At 43.0% G+C, this 23,735-nt stretch overlaps 3 protein-coding genes across 3 annotated transcripts; 1 reads left to right on the plus strand and 2 right to left on the minus strand.

The window, feature by feature from the left end:
• The first annotated feature begins 9,594 nt into the window (after nt 1-9,594).
• On the plus strand, nt 9,595-13,686 carry fhl2a (four and a half LIM domains 2a). Its single transcript, XM_083903088.1, has 6 exons — nt 9,595-9,660; nt 11,296-11,470; nt 11,567-11,741; nt 12,258-12,427; nt 12,519-12,705; nt 12,794-13,686. The coding sequence occupies exons 2-6, from the start codon at nt 11,315-11,317 to the stop codon at nt 12,943-12,945; spliced, it is 840 nt and encodes a 279-aa protein (XP_083759214.1). The 5' UTR covers nt 9,595-9,660; nt 11,296-11,314; the 3' UTR covers nt 12,946-13,686.
• A 138-nt stretch (nt 13,687-13,824) lies between these two features.
• cUnh2orf49 (chromosome Un C2orf49 homolog) lies at nt 13,825-16,134 on the minus strand. The gene is made up of 4 exons (XM_083903089.1): nt 16,026-16,134; nt 15,672-15,838; nt 15,135-15,381; nt 13,825-14,323 (listed from the first exon to the last, which is right to left on the minus strand). The coding sequence occupies exons 1-4, from the start codon at nt 16,044-16,046 to the stop codon at nt 14,267-14,269; spliced, it is 492 nt and encodes a 163-aa protein (XP_083759215.1). The 5' UTR covers nt 16,047-16,134; the 3' UTR covers nt 13,825-14,266.
• A 3,184-nt stretch (nt 16,135-19,318) lies between these two features.
• On the minus strand, nt 19,319-20,464 carry gpr45 (G protein-coupled receptor 45; the record flags this gene model as incomplete). Its single annotated transcript, XM_083902922.1, has 1 exon — nt 19,319-20,464. One exon carries the CDS (start codon nt 20,462-20,464, stop codon nt 19,319-19,321), a length of 1,146 nt encoding a protein of 381 aa, XP_083759048.1.
• Between the last annotated feature and the right edge of the window lie 3,271 nt (nt 20,465-23,735).

Below are 23,735 nucleotides of genomic sequence, written 5' to 3' on the forward strand. Positions count from 1 at the left end.
TTGTCTGTTCAACACAGTAAAGTCATATTTTTGTGCACATGCTACTGACGTGTTGCGTTTGTGGTCACCAGGGGGCAGAGCATCCCCTGCAGTAGAGCCTAAATGTGCATGTCACACATTTTCCTGTCCTGTAACAAATAATGCTGTCAGGATGCTACAATAACCAACTCACCGGTGACTCTCATTCAACCCCAACAAACCTTCAACAATTACGCTTGATTAAAAAAAGCGATTGGATAATGAGTGTAATTGCCGGCACATGCACATTCACATTCACATTTACATTTTACAGTAAAGCCCCCACTTGAACACACGGGGGGATAATTGGAAAGAGCTGAGGGTGCATGTTTACACTACCAGACGCAGAAGCTGGGATTATTGGATTTCACGGTTAAATTCGATTGAACGCAGCAACCAGGAGGTTCCTTTTTTTGTTGACTTGTGACTGTTGTGAGGTTGTGTTACAGTAGATTAAATATATAAAGAAATAAAGAAATTAATCCAACAGCTGGTGTGTAAGTGATTAAGAGCTGCTGTGAAAAGTGCAACATTGCCTGGATGCTCATCGTGCTCTTTCTCATAGGGAGATGAAGTATTATTGATTGCGGCTGTCAGCGCTCTCACTGTGTGTGTGTGTGTGGGGGGGGGGGGGGGGTTCATCTGTCGTCACAGAGCCACTCCCACGCAAATGGGTCTCCCACTGAGCGACCACTCAGAGCTCTAAGGTTACAGTGTTGATCAAACCGGACGTTTGTTTTGGCAGAAAAGGCGTACACAAAGCGATGATGTACGTGAGGAGGCCTATGTTTGCTGTTCTGTGGCCTGCATGATGTGAAAAGTGTTGTTTTCCTAGTAAAAAATACCATAATCCTGCAAATACGACAGCTTTGTAAATTAGTTTTAGTGTTTATTTTTTGTTTACACCTATTTTGAAAAAAGGTATATTCTAAAATATATTAAGAATTGATGGAAAATATTTTGGAAAGTGTAACTTTCAATCAAATCATGCTTTACAATGGTGTTTGTTTGTATTACTGATACTGAGTATGATAATACTTTAAATCAGTGGTTTTAAGTCGCAACCCATAATGGTTCCTTGAAAACAACCGTGAGATAAAGTATTTTGTAATGGTACGAGCCAGTGAGCCGTACCATATATGTACTAAACTGTTTTCATTAACAGTTCATTTAGAATTCATGGAAACTCCGACTCAGAAATGTCAGGCAATGGGCAAAAATTGTATTGATGCTGCCTGTAAATGTGCACTTTTCAGAACCAAAACTAAAGACAGAGAAAGGAAACCAATGAGTACAAATAATGGTATGGCTCACTGGCCCATACCATTGCAACATACAGTATCTCACGGTTGTTTTCAAGGAAAACCACGCTAGGTTGCATCATCCAAAGGAATGACGAGTAAATCAGACTTAAATACACTGATTCGGACCACATGATACACACAGAGCTAGAGACTTTCTGTTCAGCACGTGTGCTAACCAATTTCAAAAGCTCTTCAATGCAGATTTTGCGTCTACAACAGGGTAGGAAATTTAATCTTTGAAATTTGCTTTAAAGGGAATGATCTCGAAGGACATTTTGGATCATTTCCATGGCAGTTTTTAAGTAAATGCTGGAAACCTTGTATCTTCTATCAAGGAATGGTTGAGGTTCTCCAAATCAGATTAAACACTTTCAAAGACCAACTGTTTACATCAACTTCAGGGCCAAGTGCAGTACCATACCAGTTTAAAGGGTATCGTAGAGAATCAGCATGGATTCAATGACTCCTATATATACATATATTTATTTCTTAAATAACATATCGTCAGTCCTGGTGTAAACATCTGAAGGTTCACTTCAGCTGAATTCTCCAGTCGATTCTTCCAGAAGAAGGCCTGCTCATCGTTGGCTGGAGGCATCATTTTAATGAGCTCATCGAGATGGGTGAGCTCAGCGCTCAGTGCAAACAATGCTGTGGGCAATAATAGGAGGAAGGGGGTACGAGTCGAATGTGCTATGAATGCCTACCTGGCCAAATTTAACTGTCTATTTCAAGGGCAGTTTCACTTTAATTCAAGGGCATTTTGCCAAATTTGCCCTTCTTGGTCTTCCAAATTTACGCCGTGAAACAAAATCTACTCCTTTAGGAATAAAAGGAAAACGCCTCCATGAGCTTCTTCTCACTTGATCTATAATATCAGTATTTTCCTGAGGAGTCAATGGTCCCAATAGCTAGTTCCAGGTCTTCTTCAATAGAACGTGATGCCAAATTTCAAAATCATGTTCCCATTTAGAAGAAATTAGACAATAATGCAAGAATGGACACCAGTGTGATTGACAGCTAGCATTGTCCAGTAGGTGTCTGGTTGCAGGTGTCTTCTGTGAACCTCCAGTTGCAAAACCTCAACATGGTACTGGTCAAATCCACCCATAATCTATACGGCTTATCGCTTGAGGGCTGCAGGGGAAAGCAGGGGGAGGGAGAGGCAGGTCGCTCCCTAGACAGACTGCAAGTCAATCACAGGGCTACAAAGACAAACCGGCATTACGTGAGTGTCACGCGTAAAGGTCATCGTCCAACCCATGTCATTGGATCATACTTATCATGAAGTTACCCACTTCAAGCAAGTTAGCCTCACACGGTACAACCCACTGAGCTCCTGGTGAGAAACTGAAGCAACTGGATAGGAATGTTAGCTTCTCTGGCGCGGACTCCATGGCAGCCATGTATGCACATACAAGAATGTACGGCAGGTCTCTGTGGACGATCTAAGGCCTTGAAGTGACCATCAAACAAACCCCAATCTATAGGTCATTGGACTGCAGATGAAAGCTAAAGCTAGCATGCAAGGAGAGAACATATGCGATCACCAGTGCACCACCATGTTGCCCACTTTTGGTTTTGTTATCCTATGGTAAGCCCTTTGGCACTGGGGTTGCTGGTTGGCGTTCCCCACCAGGTCAAGGGCTGGGGTAGCCCTGAGTAAGGCACCCGAGCCCCCATTGCTCATTGTTAATCGGACACCAGCCACGGTACAGGGCCACATCCCGTGTACTTCTTATGCCTGCATAAATATCAACGCAGGATTGTGTCAGGAAGGAAGGACATCCGAATCTCCGCCAACTCAAATGTGCGGATCATCTGCTGTGGTGACCCCTGCAGGGGGAGCAGTGGGAACAAAATCCCGCAGTAAGCATTATGCAGTAACCCAGCACTGACAAACCAAACACTGGCTCTACAGAGGGCGGCCATTTTGGGCTACCTGCAAGGCCACTTGGATTGGGGAGGGTAATGCGAGAGGTATTAAAGTGGTTGCAAACTGCATCATCAACATCGGGTACCACTGAGACTATTTGGTATGTTCTATACTGTATATATACCTGCCAAGTAGCAAGTTTTTCACTACTAACCCTCCAGCAAATGAGGCATTCCGCGTCAGAATAGTTAAATATCCAAGAGCATTCTATTGCAGGGCATGCATGACAGAGTAGGGATCGCAGTTGCACATTTGGCTCCCAGCTGCCAACCGCACCTCCAGTCTCAATCTTTCCTCCCTGTCCGCAGATCTTTTGGATCTGTATTCTGAGACACATGGACTTGGCACTAGCGGCCAAAGTGCCACCATGACAGCTGTCCTTGCTCTGCAGCAGACAGAATTAGCAAGATAAACACGGGCAGAGACAGAGAGGCCCGGTTGTTGTCCAGATAAGTGAGATCAGATGAGACTGCAACAGTCGGAGCAGAATAACCAAATTATCAAGACTGGGAATTTTCATATAAACTCGTTAAGCAGAGGACTATAAACTAGAGAAGGGGCGGGAGAAGGAAATTAACTTGTAGGGGGGGGGGGAGTAGAAGAACATCGGAAAAAATGTTGCTACACTCCTCAAGGCCTGTGCCAAGCTGTTTTGAAAGATTCTAGACAAGAAAGGACTCTGTACTGTCTCCATCACTGCTAAAAGGACAAAGAGTAAAGGAAACTTCAGCATCTAAATAAAATGTTCCAGTGATGGCTGGGATAAAAGCATGTCACCAATCTCTGCAGGGATTTAGCAGCCCGGGAACACAACACCAGGCTAAATGACAGAGGCTTTGCGGTGTCATATATAGACCCACATCAGTGCGGTGGCACCAAATCGAAAGAAAGAGTGAGAATGAGCAAAGGAGGCTTTCAATCTTCGCCATACATTCAACGTTAGGTGACAAAGTATCCACAGAAATACTTTTAATTTGTATTTTTAAAGGATCTGTCTTTCAGAAATGACCCAGTATTGAAGTTTGTGTTTTACCGTGTTCCTTTGACATTTATTTATTTTTCCCTCAGCCACACAAGGTAATGTTTTATCATGTGATCCTTTAGAGGGGCCGGACCCTGTTGCAGGATTATGTTCTTACAGTACATATACAGAGCAGTTAAAAGTAGCTCTGGCTAGAATGGCGTTAGTACAGTAACCCTACTTATGTGGTGACGGAGAATCATTTGTACCACAGTGATCTCGACAATTCTTACCCTATGTGAAACTTTTTTTAAAAGTAGAATATATAGAATGTACAAATACTACAGAATTCACTGTTGAGTGAGTAATCCCTGACCTAGATGCCTTATTCCTCCCCAGCACACGAAGGTCACGGGATGCTAACAATTAATGCATTATACTCTCCAGACAAAATACATAGAGTTCGTAAGACACCAATGGTTTGACATCAGTGGCATGTCGACAACAATATCGAATCAGCCAAAAAAAATATGACTTTCTGAAGAAATCACAGTGCTGTCTGTTGAACTAGTATGAATAAGAAGTTGAAATCAAGTCTGAATGTTAAGAAATTTGTCGGAAAAGAAGTAAAAAGTCAGTAATTATATCCGAAGTCTGAACACGTGTAATCGCAAAAAGGACTTACGAGACTACATCGGGGGAGGACAGTGGTACCGCACAACCGCATATGATGTCACCTCGTGTTAAGACTGCATCGGTGCAAAACAGGTGCCGTGTCCCTTTAATAGCACCGGTGTTTGACAACGAATTGTGTCACTCCTACGTATTGTGTGACATGCCATGGTCGCTGCCACAACTCAACTGAGCTTTCTTTGCGTACTATCAATCCGCTAGACATACAGTACAGTACACACGTGTTGTTTAATTCATCACAATCCTCACAGTCGAAGAAAATGCAATTACTTTGAATGAGAATGAGCATAACAAGACCCAGTCAAAAACAAGGACCGTTCAAGTGTGGAGTTTCCATGGTCTCCCCGTGGTTGTGGCTCCAGGTTCTCCGGTGTCCACCCACAGTCCAAAGAACATGCGGAGGTTAATTGGACACCTCGGAATTGCCTGTAGGTGTAAATGTGAGAGTGAACGGTCGCTCGTCTCCATGTGTTGGCCCTGCAATGGACTGGCGACCTAGTCCAAGGACTACCCTGTGCTGCAGGGTAACAATATCGTGGGATCGATCCTGCTAACCTACTGTATGCATATGTGCCAGAAATATCAAAAAACAACATCCGACAAGAAATAAATCTGCCCGTTAAACTCAATAATAAATACTTTGGTTGTTCTAAGCAACATACAGTATTTAGCAACATGTAGTCTGATATAGAACCAGTGAGGGTCGACCTTAACCAATCAGGTGGCAGTTCAGAGAGAGGACATTGGCTGAAAACAACTGCATAAAGTATATGGCCCTTCAGAGGAAACGCTACTATTCCAGCTATCCCTACGCATCGGGAACGATGCCCACATTGCAGAACTAAGCTGCGAGACTAAACTAATGTGAAAAACACCATACCCAACTCCCAGCACGGAAGCAAATAATCTCCAGAAATGTCCCCTAATTAAGATAATTTCAGTATTAATTGTCCAATTTGAGACATGTGATCACCTCACAGGGACTAACGCTGTACACTTGCTAAGCCGCGTGTTCACCCTTATCATCGTCTAATTCGAGATCTCCATCGTGACATTGTACATATTTATTAATCAGATGCTAGGGGGTCCATTTTGGTGCCGTTTGACTGGCAGTGCATGGACGTTCTTCCACGGGATCATATGGGTCTTGGGTGACTCAGAGTAATTCCAGTCCAATTGGTTGCTGCGGTATAAATGATTAACGGTGGGCGAGTGATGATGGGGCCTACCCGGCTTGACCTTTCCACACGGCTGTATTTGCAACAGAAGTAAGCGCCGGGGGCTTTAGCATCACGATAGCCGACCAGTGCCCAGACAGCTGCACCTTTATCCGCTGGCCTTAGCAGCTGAGTGGTAGGCCCGGGTCCAGGGGGTGGAGGGAGGGGAGGGGAGGGAAGCCTGTGTGCCAAGTGCTGGGGGTTAGGGACTGTCTTTGACAATGTCTGAAGAGATTTGAACCAAGAGACGTCCAGTAGACCAGTGGTTCTCAAGCTCGCGTACCATTGGTGGTGCATATACCACAGTTTGGGAACCATGGAATAAGGCCACGTCTGAAATTAAGGGTGTGGAGTGGAAAGTCCATTTCCCACTCTTAGATAGACTGTATAATAACAAATGCCTGACTTATGTAATACAATTAGAAAAAGTATCTAACCCAACTCTATTGAGTTTACTTTTTGATAATAATGTCATTATAATTAAATTGTTAAGGATTTCATGATTCGAATTCAAAGAAAACCAACATTCTTAGTTTGCTGATATGATTGGGAAAGGGAGGTTCGTGGAAAAAGTTTCACCAAGTCTTCCACTCCTCTATTAAATATTGAGATATTTTTGGGGGATTTTAAAAGTATTTTTAACTGATCTACAGTTTGACATTGTTCGCTTTGATTCCTGTGGTGGACGTTGCGCTCATGACTCTTCCAGTGACGACGCTCTCTGAACAAACAATGGCTGACGGTTCGTTTTAGTATCCACTAGCTAACCTTGCCAGAGCAGGTACTAAAAAAGCGCCAGGTACCAGGAACTATCGCAAATGGAAAAGCAAAAAAAAAGACTTGAGTTGAGCCGAGTAGTGCTAGAATTGTATAATATCTTTAATTCTTTGACACTGGACCTTTAATTAAGTAAAGGTACATCTTAAAACAGGATTACGTAGCAAAGTGCATGTATTGGATTGAAGTTCCTTTCTCCGTTAGCTAACTGATAACAATACAGACACCAATCTGAGATGGATTCTTAGCTTGAATTTGGCTTTTTGTTTTTCCATTAGCTTAAATGTTCTTCTAACCCATTTTCACCACAGTAGCTTATGAGCTCATTGTGTGGTGGATACCACCTCATTAACTCGGCTAATAGCTTAGCTAATGGCGTCGCTCATTAGCTAATGTTACAGTTAGCGTCTTAGCTCATTGGCTAACGCACAAATGCAAAATATGCTCAGTACATTTGGTTGTTTTTCAAGAAAAAAAACTATACATGAAGCTTAAAATTCAACTCTGAGCATGGATGGGTGAATGACTAGCTAGTAATGCAGTATTCATGTTGTTTCTAATGTACGCATTGACAATACATGAAGACCATGGTGCGCACAAAGGATTCATTTACTGCACGTGCCCACGTCTCATGTGGGAAATTCCTTTTTTTTGTCATTGGACACAGGAATGAAAAGGCGCCACATGTCCAGTTCAGTCGGACTAATCGAATCTTGGGTCCACAAGTCCAGCTGATACAGCTTCCTGTTTTTTCCCAGCTGCCAGTTTTAAATCTGGTTAGGGAGGTATTCGTTGAGCCATTGCTGTGCTATTATCTACAGTTGAACAAGACAAAATACAAAATGTAGGCAAAAAAACTATGACTGTATACACTGCAGACTGTTCTATACAATTATCCATCCATACGCACTCTCCAACCGGCCACTCTATTCTGTAAACCTGTTTGTAAATGCGAATATCTATATATTCCTGGTCTGTACTGTTTTAGGGAAAAAAAGCATTTAAATACTACGACAAGTTCGTTCAAATACCATTGGTGCAAAATGGCCAAAATGGCCAAAACGTAAAGGTTCATTCCAAAATGGCGGCCTTCCTGTTGGGTTTGGATCACGGTCATAATGTCATTTTTAATTCATCCCGACCTCCTACACACGTGCACCCATTTTTGTGCATGTACGATCAACCTGCTGCCGTAGCCGAATTTTTCTTGTTGGGCGACGCTGTTATTTGCCCCTCCCCCATCCAATTTGCGACTTTCAGACGTAAATTTCACAAACATCTGTGAGTTTTGGGGCACGGGAAAGCCCTCAAAACTATTAAATTGGTGGAAAAATAAGAATAATAACTCCTTTGAGAGGATTTGCACTAATAATAATAACAATAATGTAGGCATTGAGAGATTCACCAGGCAATCTACTGGGATAATTACGCAAAACATCTGTATGGTTTGCAAAGGACGGTCCAAAATGGCGAGAATATGCTTCGTTAATGCCAGAAGTTAGCGGAGAGCTGGGCAACCGTATCTCAAATAACCAATTGCTCCACATGGGTATGTGGGCGGCCATCTTTGAAACGTGCAACACGCACACACATGCTGCAGCAGAAGACCACTTCTGCCATGTTACTGGGTGTCCGGTGTACCTAATAAAGTGGGTGGTGAGAGAGGCAATGTGAGTGTGTGTGTGTGTGTGTGTAAGAGAGAGAGAGTGTGGATCTTAATAGACGGCTGATGACGCATTTTCTCACTGGAAGGTTTCCAGGTTAGTAAAAATTAGCTTCAAAGAGAGGCAGAGATGAAGGGATGGGGGATAGTTGGGTGAGGAAAGAAAGAAAGAGGGGGGAGGACGATGAAGTGCCACTGCAGTATATAGCTGTGAGAACAAGAGAGTGTGGAGTTGCGGAAAATAGTGCCACAATTTTCTCAGAATCCATGTGGACGTCTGTCGTTACCAGGCCCAGATACCGTATCCAACACTCTGGATGTTTGGGATTGGACGCCATCTTCCCCCAGGGGGGAAGTAATATAGCTAGGTAGAGACAGATGAGACACACGAGTATGCACAAATCTCACAGGAGCTATGATCTCTTAACACTTGACCCCTTTGGCATCCTTTTCCGTTGGCGTGAAAGGCCACGAGAATAACGCGTGGCGTTATGCAACGGATGTGCGCGTTTGAGATGATAACCGCCTGAGGGAAATAAAGACATAAAATGTATGTGGTCTTAAAAAAAAAAAAAACAAACAAGCCACTTTGATGACAGTGGGGATGAGCAAGGGATTATGGGAAGTGTTGTCTTGTCATCTCGTTGGGTTTGCAGGGAGAGCTTTGGCGACATTTCATCGGCTACGGCTGCAAAAGGTGGGAAAAACCTTTTGGCTCTAGAATATTCAACTAAATATACACTAGTCATTTTAGCGCAGAAATGTTACTTAAGTATAGTTCAACAATTGACCGGTTGAGCATACGTGTGAATGAAGAACAAGCGAGTGGCCTTAAAAGGTGACTGAGTGACCAAGTGAGTGAAAGGGGGCCTCGGGGGTTATCTCTGTGAAGCACTGCTGTATTTATAGACGGGCTCAAAAAAGATTTGCCTGCTCCCTCGGTGCCACTCCCTCCACGGGCGCCTCCCCCGTTTCCAATTAGCCCGCGATGGGTGGAGTAATGCAATCAGGAGTAACTTCAGCTCGGCCGGAGCTCCCTCCCTCAGTCTGCCACAGACTCCGCACAGGCCACACACTCCTCACACAGGAAGGTAAGAGCGAAAAAACTCCATCCATTCACTTTTTCCATCTGTCATCTCCATTCATCATCCTCCTCCTCCTCCTCCTCACTGGTCCTCCATGTCCTCCATCCCCTGGTGCACAGCTAGCTGCATCCTCCCGTCTACCTCTTTCCCACCTGTGCACAGTGTCCTTCACTCCTCTACCATCACGTCTTTGTCTCACAGACAGGTTTTGTCGTCCTCATTTCCTCACTTTCTGTTCCGTTCCAACAACAAAAAAGAAAAAAAAAAAAAAAAAACACCCCCACCCCTTGTTGACCCCTGAGTGCATTCCATCCTTTCTTTCATGTCTCCTCATCAACCTCACACTTCCCTTTAGAAAACCTGTCATTCTGAATGTGTCAGCTCATTACGAGGTGATGTATTACACTGGTTTGGCAGTGTTATCCAGTATCTGAGGGATTAGATTAGATTAGATGTTGTATAGACTTAGTTTTTGTCAGCATTTTTGCTTTCCGTATCTCAGATAAAGTAGCTAAAAAGTTTGCATTTGTCCACATTGTTGTGTAAAGCTTTGCGAGATGAGAAGAATACCTCGCTAGGTTGCCTTGAAATGAGTTACCTGGAGTAAAACATGCATTTTTAGTAAAGCTGTCAATGTGTTCTGCTGAATAAGCCGTGTCATATTTTAGGGATAGAGAAGCTGGGAAACAGCTGCGCGGTTTTATTTGCGGCGGTTCAGATTTTTTTTATTTTTAGGTGCTCGGATAAATCCTTGTAAAAGCAACGTGAGTCATTGTGTGTGTGTGTGTGTGGGGGAACAGACAATGGGTCGGATGGGGGGGGGGGGGGTTAATGTGGGAGGGGTCGGCAAAAGGCTCCACGCAGAGAGACGAGATTAAATGTCTTAACTTCAACCAAAGACCAGATAGATCCTTTTCATGGATCTCCTGCTGTAATCGCGAATAAACAAGTGTTAATGAAGGAGTTATGAGGAGAAATCTGAGGAATAAAGTGGATTTAATTGGACTAATTTACCCCGCCGGCCTCCTTATAAGGTCACAAGGCTGTATTATAAGTCACATGCGAGGCCCCGTACGCCCTCAGTAGATGCTCGACAACCGCGCTTTTATCCCCCGTGTTCCTCTCTCACAAAGACGCAAATATGTAGCCTCCGCTATACTTGGTCCAAAAAAAGGAGCGGGGAGTATTTAGGCACAGCTGGGATAACCAGAGGGATTATCAGCCCAGACCGCAGACAGCTGCAGATTGTGTGCAGTCATTATTACAAGTGCCAGTCAAAACCGTGCTTCACGATGACAAGGGGATACGGTGATCTGGAGGTGAGGCGATGGATGGGCTCAGGCTACAGTGACATTTTTTTTAAGGGGGGGGTGGTGTTGGTATGCGCTGGGTCAAAAGTTGACCCGTCTCCAAGCAGGACTGATAGGAGATATTTATAGCCTCCTCATCTGTCACCCTCACCAACTTTCCGACACCGAGACAAAAAGGAAAGCACTGTTGAGAGATGGGAGATGAAAGTGGCGGAAATGCCACGTTGGTGATGGTGGATATTGATGACGTGGCCTGGAAAACCATGAACAGTAATGTAGACGTGTAGAATCGTCCTTAAAACCATTAAAAGTCTCTTAATTGTTCATCTAGGACCCGACCGTGGGACAAAATGACTGAGCGCTACGACTGCCACTACTGCAAGGAGTCCCTGTTTGGGAAGAAGTACGTCCTGAGAGAGGAGAACCCCTACTGTGTGAAATGCTACGAGAGCCTGTACTCCAACACCTGCGAGGAGTGCAAGAAGCCCATCGGCTGCAACACCAGGGTGGGAAAGTTCACCATTTTTTTTCCCCAAACATTCCGCACACTACCTCACTGCTAGCTACCGTCTCTAAACCCATCGTGTCGATTGCTTTCGCAGGATCTGTCCTACAAGGACCGCCACTGGCACGAGGACTGTTTCAAGTGCTTCCAGTGCAAGCGCTCGCTGGTCGACAAGCCCTTCTCCACCAAGGACGAGCAGCTCCTGTGCACCGAGTGCTACTCCAACGAGTACTCCTCCAAGTGCCATGATTGCAAGAAAACCATCATGCCGGGTAAGGGAAGACGGGGGCAACACGGAAAGGCCATTGGGGCCAAGTTAGGAGGCGTCCAACCATTCTGTCGCTGAATTCTCCTACAACTTAAGGGGATTCTTGGCTCTGTTCTTAGTTAAACTATTAAAAATGAGTGACATCTAATGGTTAAAATGGTAAAAACGGAGGACTCTTTTGCACAACACACCCTTTCCCAAGTGCATCAGGGAACTACGGTGGTCTCCACCTACCGTCTTCATTTGTAAAGCTTTGTTTTAACTCTGCTGGCTGCTAGAAACATGGTGGCTGAAGTTACGACTACTACATGTAAAAGATGGATTCTAAGGCTACAAAAAATCTGCAGATGGCCCTTTAAGTACAAAAATAGACAGATATCATAGCTGGAATTGCTCTACCAGATAGGACAGGATGTTCTCAATGTTTAATTGTTTTTAGGGGAGCATATAAACAACACTAAAACCAGCTTTAGCTCCGATTTCCCTCTGTTCACTTTCTAAACGTCTGTTTCTTCTGAAGGCTCCAGGAAAATGGAGCACAAGGGCAACAGCTGGCACGAGACTTGCTTCACCTGCCAGAGATGCCAGCAGCCCATCGGCACCAAGAGCTTCATCCCGAAGGACACGCACAACTACTGCGTGCCGTGCTACGAGAAGCAGTTTGCCATGCAGTGCGTGCACTGCAAGAAGGTAGAGTCGACTTCACACATGCTAAAGTATATGGTTTTTAACTCCATGATCATATCAACAAACAAACAAGTATACACTTCTCTCGTATCAGCCGATCACCACCGGAGGCGTGACTTACCGTGACCAGCCTTGGCACAAGGACTGCTTCCTGTGCACCAGCTGCAAGCAGCAGCTGGCCGGCCAGAGGTTCACCTCGAGAGACGACTTCGCCTACTGCCTCAACTGCTTCTGCAACCTGTACGCCAAGAAGTGCGCCTCCTGCACCACGCCCATCAGCGGTAATCGCCAAATCACCGAAAGGCCGAACTCCCGCTGAACCTCATCACATCATGTGCCCGACTTAATGCTCCCGTTTTACTCTTTCAGGTCTGGGAGGCAGCAAGTACATTTCCTTCGAGGAGCGCCAGTGGCACAACGACTGCTTCAACTGCAAGAAGTGCTCCGTGTCTCTGGTCGGACGCGGCTTCCTCACCGAGCGCGACGACATCCTATGCCCGGAGTGCGGCAAGGACATCTGAATCAAAGACGAATGACGAACATGCAATAAATACTATCCCGAGCACAGAGTTATAGCGTTGTAGCGCTAGTGCGGTACGAATGTGAATTGTTTTTGCGACACTAAATTAAAAGCTACTAACGGTGTTATTTGAATTTAGGTTTGTTGACGTTAAACTTTCACACTTTTGAGAAGAAGCCACAACCCCCCCACCCCCCGAATGACGCTTTTTGTTTTTGTGCAATTTGCCATAACTACTGCTTTGTGCATGAATTAGCTTGACGCTGTAATAAGTATGAGGTTTTGCGAAATGTTAGCGCTGCATCTTTACTCGTATAAATGCTAATCGTAGGCGTGCGTAAAAGAAAGAAAGGAACGTCAGGATTGATTGTGCATAATTAGAGAAAGAAAGGGTAGCGGAAATTTATATTATACATTTAATTTAAAAATGTAATCTGGGTCTGAGCATGATTAAAGGAATTTAGATGTATTTATTATAACAATGAATGGTCATGCTGTGGTTCATTTAGGGGGAGTGCATGATTACAAATGACTTTTGTGCTTCAATTAAACAATAACAATAACAAATATATAAAGTGATTCATTGTACTCAATGGTTTATTTAAAAGAAAACACTGTTAGTACAAATACGACACTGGATTTCGACAGTTCAAAAACATCGTGACGGCGTGTTTTTGCGATGATGAACCTTGTCAACAAGTTTTCATCCTCAATTCCAAATAAATCTATTTCACAAAGATGATTTTCTATGTTGTCTGTTTGTTTTTTTGTTACATAACAAATGTTCACCTGCTTCGTCGGAGTCTGACGATGAATTAACTGAGCTTGTGAGTCGTTGCAATAAAGTGAATTCAATCATATAAATAAAAAAACATGTGTGGAAAAACAAATCTCAAGCAAACACATACATTTCTCACATAAACTTGGTGTTAGTCAGCGTTATTATTTACATAAAACACGAGTTCTTATCGTCCGTCTCAGTGAAACCAATCCAAGAAATTCACCCTTAAAATCATCGCACACGAGTACTCAAGGCCCTGTTATCATATAAACGTCCTTACAAACTTATTAAATGGCATTCTGGAGTAGAAGATGATTGAGGATTAAGGGCACTTGAGGTTGTGGAAAGTTACACTGGCTCCATCTTGTCAGTTCTTAGGAGGCGGGGCGCCGTAATGACACACAGGTAAAACTCTTTCTTTGCTGGAAAACACCGTGATGGGAAGAACAAAGGCAGTAAAAAAGAAAATGAAAAATCTCATCTGAGTGTTTAGAGTCTGTCCTCCAGAGCAACAAGCTCTAAAAGGGGCAGGGGTCAGACGTCAGGGCCACGTCACATGCTGGATCTTTTTCTTCGACTCTGGAGACTTCGCTGCACCCTGAAAAAATGAAAAACGCATTTCAAAATACTATTACACAAAGACTTGTACTGTTAAGATAACACTGTGCACTAAAAAGGTAGATTACAACTATAAACAGGGGTTCACACACCTTGGTTGACATCAAATTCAATGAGTTTTCAAGGACTTTCCTGGACAAATTCCCCTGAAATTCAAGGACTGAATGTGCCGACACAGCTTAAGATGGGAGTCCTCCGCATCTGGACAAGTTATTGTCCTTAAGATCTTGGTCAAAGTCTGTCTTTTTGACAGAAAGTCATTTGCTCTCTCTTGCTTTAGCTTTACTCGCTCATTGTTCCGCGCGGAGAAAGAGAGACAACGGACAGTGTTCACAACACCGCTAGTAATTAAGACACAACGTTTGTTCTGCGTAGGCCTTTAGTCTACGTACATGAAGCAATGCAGGGCATGAAACAGTTGGTGGCATCATAACAAACAATTTAACTTTTAAATGTTTAACGACATTAAGCTAAATATAAACTGAATGTATATCTTGCACAAAATACAAGCACTTTCGATGACACATGACTATTTAGGGCAATTCTCGAAAACTTTCAAGGGCCTTAAATCATTGTTTTTATATTTAAAGATTTTCAAGGCTTTCAAGGACACATGAGAACCCTTTATGTATAAACTCTGAAATGTAAACATATGAAATTCTATACTGAATGCCAGTAAAAACTCTAAAGAGACAGTGTATTATTAATATTTCACTACAATTCTAGTAAAAAAAAAAAAGCCACAGAAACAATGTTGATTTACTTCAATAGTCTTTACTTGAAAGTCTTACCATGCTGTTAGCTTCTCGTTTGAGGTTTGTCGCGTCCGTCCTGTGACCGCCCGAGGAGGCCGACGAGTTTCCCGATAGCTTGCGGACGGGGTTGGACACGTTTGCAGCCGGGGGAGGTTTTAACCGGTCGGAGATCACCGTTGACGTCGTGGTTCCCTCTGGTTTCTTGACTTTTATCGGGCAGGAACGAGAGGACGTGCCATCGAACACGATGAGAGGCCTCTTCCGAGTATGGTCGTGATTGGAACTAGAAATGAGTAAAGAGTCATGAGAATAATTTTAAAAAACAACGTCAACAATCAGTTACAGGTGTGCATTTTGCCACTTGTTCTAATGTTTATGACAAGAGGAAAACACTAAGAGAGAGACACCATGCCAGCCTAGTTAGGTGTCTTTTGAAGCTAATAAAATAGTCATGAGTAGGTTTGATGATGATTCTAGGTATATAGTCTGAGATGGACAATAGGTAAATCTCCAAATCACAGCTTTTTAACACAGTTACGTAAATGAGGGAATCCCCTGTGTGATGGAGGTTACCTGTGTGACCTCTGTGACCTGTGATCCGCCGCTGACCCTCGGCTCTTCGCCACCCTCCTGCCCCAGCGGCTGTCGGGCAGACTCCTCTGCGGCAGCGGGATGACATGCTGGAGGTAGAGCTCCGTGAGCCGGTCGCGACTCCGACACTGGCCGGTACTGACGTTTTTCTGACGCGGACACAAAAATAACCGTTCAGTCTGTCACACGATAAAAGTTATAAACACAAAAACACCGGAGTATGATAGTGAGAAGCCCGCTGCGGAGCGAACAGCCGGCTTAGCCAACATGCTGGATATTCGGTCTGTTTACAACATTTACACGCATTTAACAACATATATCCGAGCATTAACTAACCTGGGTTAAAATGAGCTGCATAAACTCATGAGACAAAAGCTCAGGGTGAAGTAAAAGATCCACATTCGAGGAAGAAGCACCTTCACCATCCTTAAGCACGGGAGCCGCCGCCATATTGGATATTTAAGGGTTCCCAGCATGCACCGCGCCAGGTCATAAACAAAAACAGAAATCTTTGTTTTCTACGGGAAAGGACGAGGGACATGTGTAAGAATAAATAGATAAATAAATTCGGGCTAACCGTAAATAAATAAAGAAACAGCTCGATTTCTGATGTTAAAGTCAGAATAGTGAGATTTTAAGTCAGAATGCTGAGAAAAATGAATCAGAATTTCAACATATAAGATTTAATTTTACCATGTAGAGGTGCAATTCTTTAGCAAAAAAAACGTTCCATTTACTAAACACAAAACGCAAAATACTGTTTTGTGAGACGGGTTCACGAAAGGCAAAGAAAATACAAATGTTTAAACGTGATTTTTTTGTTTTTGTCGACGAATCAAACCTTTGGTGTCTCTAGCTTAACTTAGATCTCGTGTTTACAACTATCTCACATTACTCTAACACTAATGTAATTGCCAGATCAAACAAGTCATTTGGTAGCAGACTTGTCAGCATCTGCAGTGTTTCCTTCCTCTCGATCTGGCCCTGTGCTTTTTTCTGCCCTATAGGCCCCACGTATAGATCTATGTATATATTATATTATAATAATAATTATTATTATTATATGTACTGCCTTCAGTGATCTACTTTGAGTCAGCTGAGCTTTGAACCCATTAAAGTGGATTTCCACATCCACCTCTGGTTTTGTAACCTGCCACAATCTGTGCTTTATTCTGTAATTCAATCAAAGTGAATTCCTTCAAAGAACAACACGTCTATTCACTCACACATTCTCTGAATTCAGAGTTAAATGGCACTGATTTAATTTTTCAATGAAAGATCAACAGCAGCACCATCTCTCTCTCTGATCTGTGCTCTACAGCGCCTCTGTGTGGTCGCACAGCTGAATATGCCTGCATTAGAAATAAATCGGAGTGTATAATATTGAGATTATTTATCAATAATAAAAGCAGAAAAATTACCCCTCATCACAGGTTGCTCCTTGTGTCCTTGAGATGCCTCCGTCATAACCGAATTAGTCGGGATTAATTCAGACTTTATTCAGATTACGACGACTAGAATGTTCCTTTCATGTTTTACTGCTGTTAAAATCAGATTAAGACAACGTGTCTGCGTAATCTGATTCGGATCTGCACTCTATGTCGTTATCTGATTACGTTTTATTCAAAATGACTGCATTCCTGTTGCGATTATGGTGAAAAATACAGCAGTGTCTCATTCAGATTACTTAATCTGGTTAATATGGGAAAGCTACGATAAATGCATATATATGTACATATATATAGTTGTAAAAAATACTGTGTATAACTGCACAGGGACCTTATTTAGAATAAAAGGATTGTCTTTATTTTTAATATTTATATTGGTTTTGTTAATTATTATAATTCTAGTTATTGTTTACATTGCTATTGTTATTATTTTATTATTCTTATTATTTGTGGCCTGCTTTTTTTTGCCTTTCTCTCTTAAGGTAAGTTTCATCATGTGTGCAATATTTGTTTTTGTGAACAAATACTTACAAATACTAACTTACTGTATATTTGTGTACCATGAATATTATTGAATTTATTTATGGTTTAGTCATAAAATAGTGCCGTATTCGCTGTGCGACGTGACCTAATCCCATAAATAAGGAACACTGTCAGCGTGTAACATTGAACACAATGAAATATACGACAATAAATCAAGTATTTAATGTTTTTTTTTTACTGTATATAATAGTCAAAATGCATTTCTTTTCTTTTTTTTGACCCCATATAAAACCAGTTTCCTGTGTACAGTCCAGTAAACACTCATCGCTCAGTAAATGTAACTTTAATGACACACTCTGGAGTTTTCAAGTGACAAAAGCTTTGGTTTATGTACAATTATTATTATTATTATTATTATTATATATATGTACGAATGTGTTGCTTTAAGAGTTTTTCTTCTGAGAACACTCATCACAGAACTGAATATCATCATTACGACTCAAAGACTGAACAGTCTGAAGCAACTCAATTACAATATGGATATATGGATATTTCCTTTTTTTTTCTTCTTCTTAATATTAATACATTTTTCAAAACGAGCACGAGCCAAGTCGCTCGTATATATTTTACATAAAACAATCCGACCGCAAAAGGTCCATTCAGCAGCTACCGGAGCTTTCAGGCCGTTTCATACGAGGCTTCCTGGGGCAGACGGTGTTGCCACGAAGCCGCGTACGATATTCTGACTGATGTTCTGTAAACACTTTAAAGGCTTAGTGCATAACTTTAAGTAGAGTTACCCTATTTTAAGTGTGTCTCTAAGTGCATCGCAGGGACGGTTCAGGCTTGTTGAAGTGGGGGTTGTTTTAGCTTGCCATTAAAGGGGCTATATGCAATACATGTGTTATCATTAAGTCATAAAATGACAACAATAAATCATCAGAGATTAAGGGAAATGTTGCAAAAAATGCATAACTGGCTTAATAATAACAATGGTACGGCCATTTTGTACACAATTCCTCGTGTCTTTCGGTTCACACAACCTGGCAACCCCAAGTTTTTTTTGGGAATGGGCAGGTTTCCAACGGTTTCCAACATTTTTAATTTGTATAAAATGTCTCATATCTTGCATAGACACTCTTTAAATAGCATTTTCTAGCTGGTAACTGGAGTTTGTACGAGGCTAACTCTCCCTCACCAAACCCCATTGACAAAATCATCATTTTCAGCTGACGGGTAAACAGGAGCTGCCGGTCCGCTGCTGCCTCATTTGGCAAATTTGTGTCACTTAAGTAGATCCTACCAAAGGGTTTCAAACATTTAAGTGACAAAATACCACTTTTAAACTCAGTAATGGAGGCTGCAGTGCTTGGACGACTCCTGTACGCTATGGTTTAAAATCGACGATTTTCTCAATGAGGTTTGGTATCAAAATGATCCAAACTTCAGTTTCTGGTCAGAAAAGACCGTCAAACACATCCTTATGATATTGCAGTCTTATATTAAATGAGTCTTTAAAAGCCATGTTTTCAGTTGCCTGATACAACCACACTTCAAAAAACCTGGACTATCGCAGCCTGTCTACTGTTTTCTTTTAAGGTACTTCAGTGGCCTCTCATTGCTTCCGAGTTAAAACACAGTTGCTTAGTGCTGTAGGTGTGAAAGCTGCTGGTTTTTCGGGCACGTTCCTGCCCGTTCTCACACGGCCGACTGAGTCTCGCTGCACACGTAGATGTTGCTCGGCCTCACTCTCCTCTGGTGCCTGCCGGGCACTCTGGGACACAGCCTCCAGCTTTTGGGGATGAACTCCTGACAGGCCTCCCTGAACTTCCTGATCCTCCAGCAGTAGATGACGGGGTTGAAGACCGTCTTCAGGTAGCTGAGCCACAGGGCGCCGATGCTGACCGGGTAGAAGACGGAGCTGTAGTAGAAGCGCCGGCTGAACACGGCCAGCAGGCTGACCACGGTGTGAGGCAGCCAGCACACCGAGAAGCCCACGAAGAGGATGAGGATGGTCGTGAAGGCCCGCGTCTTGAAGCTCATGTCCACTTTGACCTGAGGGGGGCGCTGCAGCCCGGTGAGCCTCATTTTGCTGACCTGGTTGAGGGCCGGCAGACACGAGTGCTCGTTGGTGTGGTTGTGGATGCGCAGCGTGTTGTGGCGCACCGTGTTCAGGATGCACATGTACGAGTAAAGCATGACGGCGAACGGCACGAAGAAAACGGCCACCGCCAGCAACACCGTGTAGCCGCGGTCCGCCACGGACTCGCTGTATCCCAGCACGCACTGCGGCGCCCAGGCGCCACCGATGCCCGCGGCGCCCGCCCTCCACCCGATCACAGATGGCAGCGACACGCACAGGCTCAACACCCACGAGCCGGCGATGAGCAGCTTGGCTCTGTGCGGCGTTAGCTTGTCCTGCCGCTGCACGATGATGAGGAAGCGGTCCACGCTGATGATGAGGAGGATGGACACGCCCTCCAGGACGAAGAGCCAGTAGAGCATGATGGAGGCGCGGCAGAAGCCGCTGCCGAAGCTCCAGTCGGCGGTGGCGACGGTGACGGCGGTGAACGGCATGCAGAGCAGGGACAGCATGATGTCCGAGAAGGCCAGCGTGGCGAGGAGGAGGTTGATGGCGGAGCGCATGGCGGGCTTCTGGTACACGATCAGACACACGATGGCGTTGCCGAGGAAGCCGATGGTGATCATGAAGATCATGATGGCCGCCAGCGCCACGCGCAGGGTGACCGATATCAGAGGGGTGGCGACCTCTGGCGGCAGACTCTCCTCCGGCGCCAGGAAGTCGCAGTTCTCCGGGAGGCTTTCGTTACAGAACGCGGCCATGGCAGCAGGTTTTTGACCGGATTTCAGCCCAGAAGAGAGAAGACGGCGCCTACATGGCTCTTTGTTATTGTCGTGTGCACGCGGAGGTGTTGTGGTCTGCCATGGTGATATCTGAGAGAGAGAGAGGGGAGACTTTTAACCATATTTGGCAAAAACATTTCAATAAAATGTACTTTAACTTGTACTATTGTACTTTTAGGTGTTTTTGAACTTATTTTTAAACCACTAAAAAGCTTAATGGAGTGATTCTGAAGTTAATTCTACTGCAAAAAAAAAAAAGCAGTTTGAAGGGGAAAAACTCATGGCTGATAGTTTTGCTTGTCAAAGCCTGCTTTCAGATGCAAGGCAGGATACAAATAATAATCATTTCTGTTCACAAAGACAGAACAAAGGCGGAAAAATAACATCTTGAGCAGCAAAAATCACCAAAGGTTATGCACTTCAGCTTTAAAGGCGCCATACGTAAGAATGTGGCCGAAAACGGTTACTACATTCAAATTCAAAATACCGAGGTCTTTTAGGTTTCGTTTTCTGACGTAACTGGCAACCCGTGGTTGCTCGGCAGCTGAGACTCCACTGACTCTACTGGATTTCAAACATAAACATGATTTGCAGTCTGCAAACGATTTTTTTTTTTTTTAAATAAAGTATTATATTCTGTCCTAATTCTGCCTCGGTCACATGTGCTGAGTGTTTAAAGGTCAAGGGACATGTTTTCACTCATGGTGAGACACATGTGGTCCACGCGCCGCCAGTTTGACACCTCAGTGTTTACGAGTCAAACATTAAAAAAAAGAGCTGTGTGCATAGTGTCCATGAAGGACAGGAGTGTGTGAGGGTCAATGATTCACAGCTGAGCTGTTAACAAACACACACACACACACACACACACCCATGGTGCCGCCGTGGTCTCCTGCTGCCTCCTCCTTCACTTCACACTTCATAAAACAGGGCGACATCTTTGGGACACAAACACTGGACACGTCTGTTGCTATGGTTTCGCTCCTCCTGCTCCTCCTGCTCCTCCTAGTGGTGAGAGAGAGGAACATGGTCTCAGAAACAAGTGCATGTGTACTATGTATGTGGGTCATCACCAGGTTTCAATATAAAAGTATTTTTTTTGGTCCAGGAAGTTTGGACTTTTCACAATAAAACAGGTAATAACAAAAAATACTGATTAAATTATGTTATTTTGTGTCAACAGCAGGTTGTAAAATGTAGTTTTAGTCCAGGAAACGTTGACTTTTCACAATAAAAGAGTAACAAAAAAAAAAAAAAAACACTGCTTAAACTATATTATTTTGGGTCAAAGCCAGGTTTTAAAATGTATTTTTAGTCCAGGAAATGTTACATTTTCACAATAAAACAGGTAATAAGGAAAACACTGATCAAATTCTGTTATTTTGTGTCAAACGCAGGTTGTAATGTGTATTTTCAGTGCAGGAAATGTTGACTTTTCACAATAAAAATCAGATAAACACAGGAAATAACAATAACAATAACACAATAAAAATCAGATAAACACAGGAAATAACAATAACAATAAAACTAGGTAAATTATGTTATTTTGTGTCAATAGCAGGTTGTAATGTGTATTTTCAGTGCAGGAAATGTTGACTTTTTACAATAAAAGAGACAAACATAAATAATAACAAAAAAACTAGCTAAATTCTGTTATTTTGAGACAAAAGCAGGTTGTAAATTGTATCTTAAGTGCAGGAAATGTTGACTTTTCACAATAAAAACAGGTAACAACAAAAAAAACTGATTAAATTCTGTTATTTTGGGTCAACAGCAGGTTGTAAAATGTAGTTTTTGTCCAGTAAAACCCAGGTAATGAGAGTGAGAGCAGGATCCAGACACTGATCAGAACATGACGTCTGTGTTGATTGCAGAGCCACATTCTTGCACAAAAAAATTAAAAATCCCCCTGTAAGCTTTGCTGACTATAGCTTTGCCGGTTGGTTGTTGCCATGGTAACAAGGTCACCACTTCCATGGTAACAAGCAGCGTACATACTCTCATCTTCACAAAATGTTTTTTCTCTGTGTCGACTCGGGATGAAGGAATTTAAACGGACAAAAACACAAAAACACACATATAGGTATTCATCTCTCTCCAATCCCGATATGGTACATGGTGGAAACTATATATAATTATCTTATTTTATTGTTATTGTTTAATAATTGTGTTGAACAAAAACACTTTAATGTGTATGATTATTATCATAATCAATTAATGTTATATGGAGCAAAGAAACAGGAAATAGTCACATTTAAGAAGCTGGAAATACCATAAAACGTGTCATAGTATAAAAAAAAAAACATGATCACACTTTAAAGGCATTTATAACGTTAAATGTTAGACGAAATCATCCATAGGTGGAGAAATAAATGAGATTATTTCTATTCTAATATGCTCTTATTTTAAAATAAATGAATAATTAGCAGTCACGTTGCTCTGCAGGAGGCTGTGAACTGCTGATTTTAATTAAAAATAATGATTTTTTTTTTTAGTTGACGTGTGAGGGCTGGTGTGGGAACAGACGAATAAGGATGTGTGTAGATTACGATGAGGTGACATTTAATCATTTAAATAAGGCCTTTGCTGTGGAATGAATCCTGATGCTGGTGATTTTTAAAGAGGATTATGGCAAGAAAAGCCAGGCCCTGTGTGTGTGTGTGCGTGTGTGTTACGTGTGTGTGTGTGTGTGTGTGCATGTGTGTGTGGTGACATCAAAGAGTCTTTACATTGAGGCTGTTTACACTGTGACACTGTGTTTCCTCACATTTACACACATGAGCCCCCCCCCCCCCCCCCCCCCCCTCCCGCCGCCCCTGCACCATCCCAAAAGGAGGAAAAACAGGTCGATGCAGATTCTCGTTAAAAAACATAATCTCTATTTATTTTAATTTTTTCCCCATCTTCTCTGTCACTGAACATGTGTTCAGACAAACACAGACACAGTCTTAATTCTTACCTTGACGTTTAATCCCAGTGCAGGTGTTTTTAATCCCGTCAATCATCGTCAGTGACCGCGCTTTTTCCCCTCCTAAAAAAAATAATAATCCCACTTTGAGAGAGCGTTTCACTGCCGTACACTGATCATCATCCTCATCATCATCATCATCACCGGGCCGCCCAGCGGAGGAGGAGGAGGAGGAGGACGCTGCTGCTGCTGCTGCTGCTGCTGACGTCACACGAGCAGGTGGTCGCTCATTTAAAGGAGCAGTGCACACAAAATATGGAGAAGAAAAAGAAAACATCTGCG

This window comes from Microchirus variegatus (genome assembly GCF_963457635.1).
Source record: "Microchirus variegatus genome assembly, chromosome: 16".
Classification (NCBI taxonomy): Eukaryota; Metazoa; Chordata; class Actinopteri; order Pleuronectiformes; family Soleidae; genus Microchirus; species Microchirus variegatus.

Coding starts and splice junctions, on each gene's coding strand:
- fhl2a (XM_083903088.1), top strand. CDS start 11,315: ATGACTGAGCGCTACGACTGCCACTACTGCAAGGAGTCCCTGTTTGGG. Junction 11,471..11,566: donor CCATCGGCTGCAACACCAGG/GTGGGAAAGTTC, acceptor TTGCTTTCGCAG/GATCTGTCCTACAAGGACCG. Junction 11,742..12,257: donor CAAGAAAACCATCATGCCGG/GTAAGGGAAGAC, acceptor TTTCTTCTGAAG/GCTCCAGGAAAATGGAGCAC.
- cUnh2orf49 (XM_083903089.1), bottom strand. CDS start 16,046: ATGCAGCTCATTTTAACCCAG. Junction 15,839..16,025: donor TGCAGCTCATTTTAACCCAG/GTTAGTTAATGC, acceptor TGTCCGCGTCAG/AAAAACGTCAGTACCGGCCA. Junction 14,324..15,134: donor AACGAGAAGCTAACAGCATG/GTAAGACTTTCA, acceptor TCATTTTTTCAG/GGTGCAGCGAAGTCTCCAGA.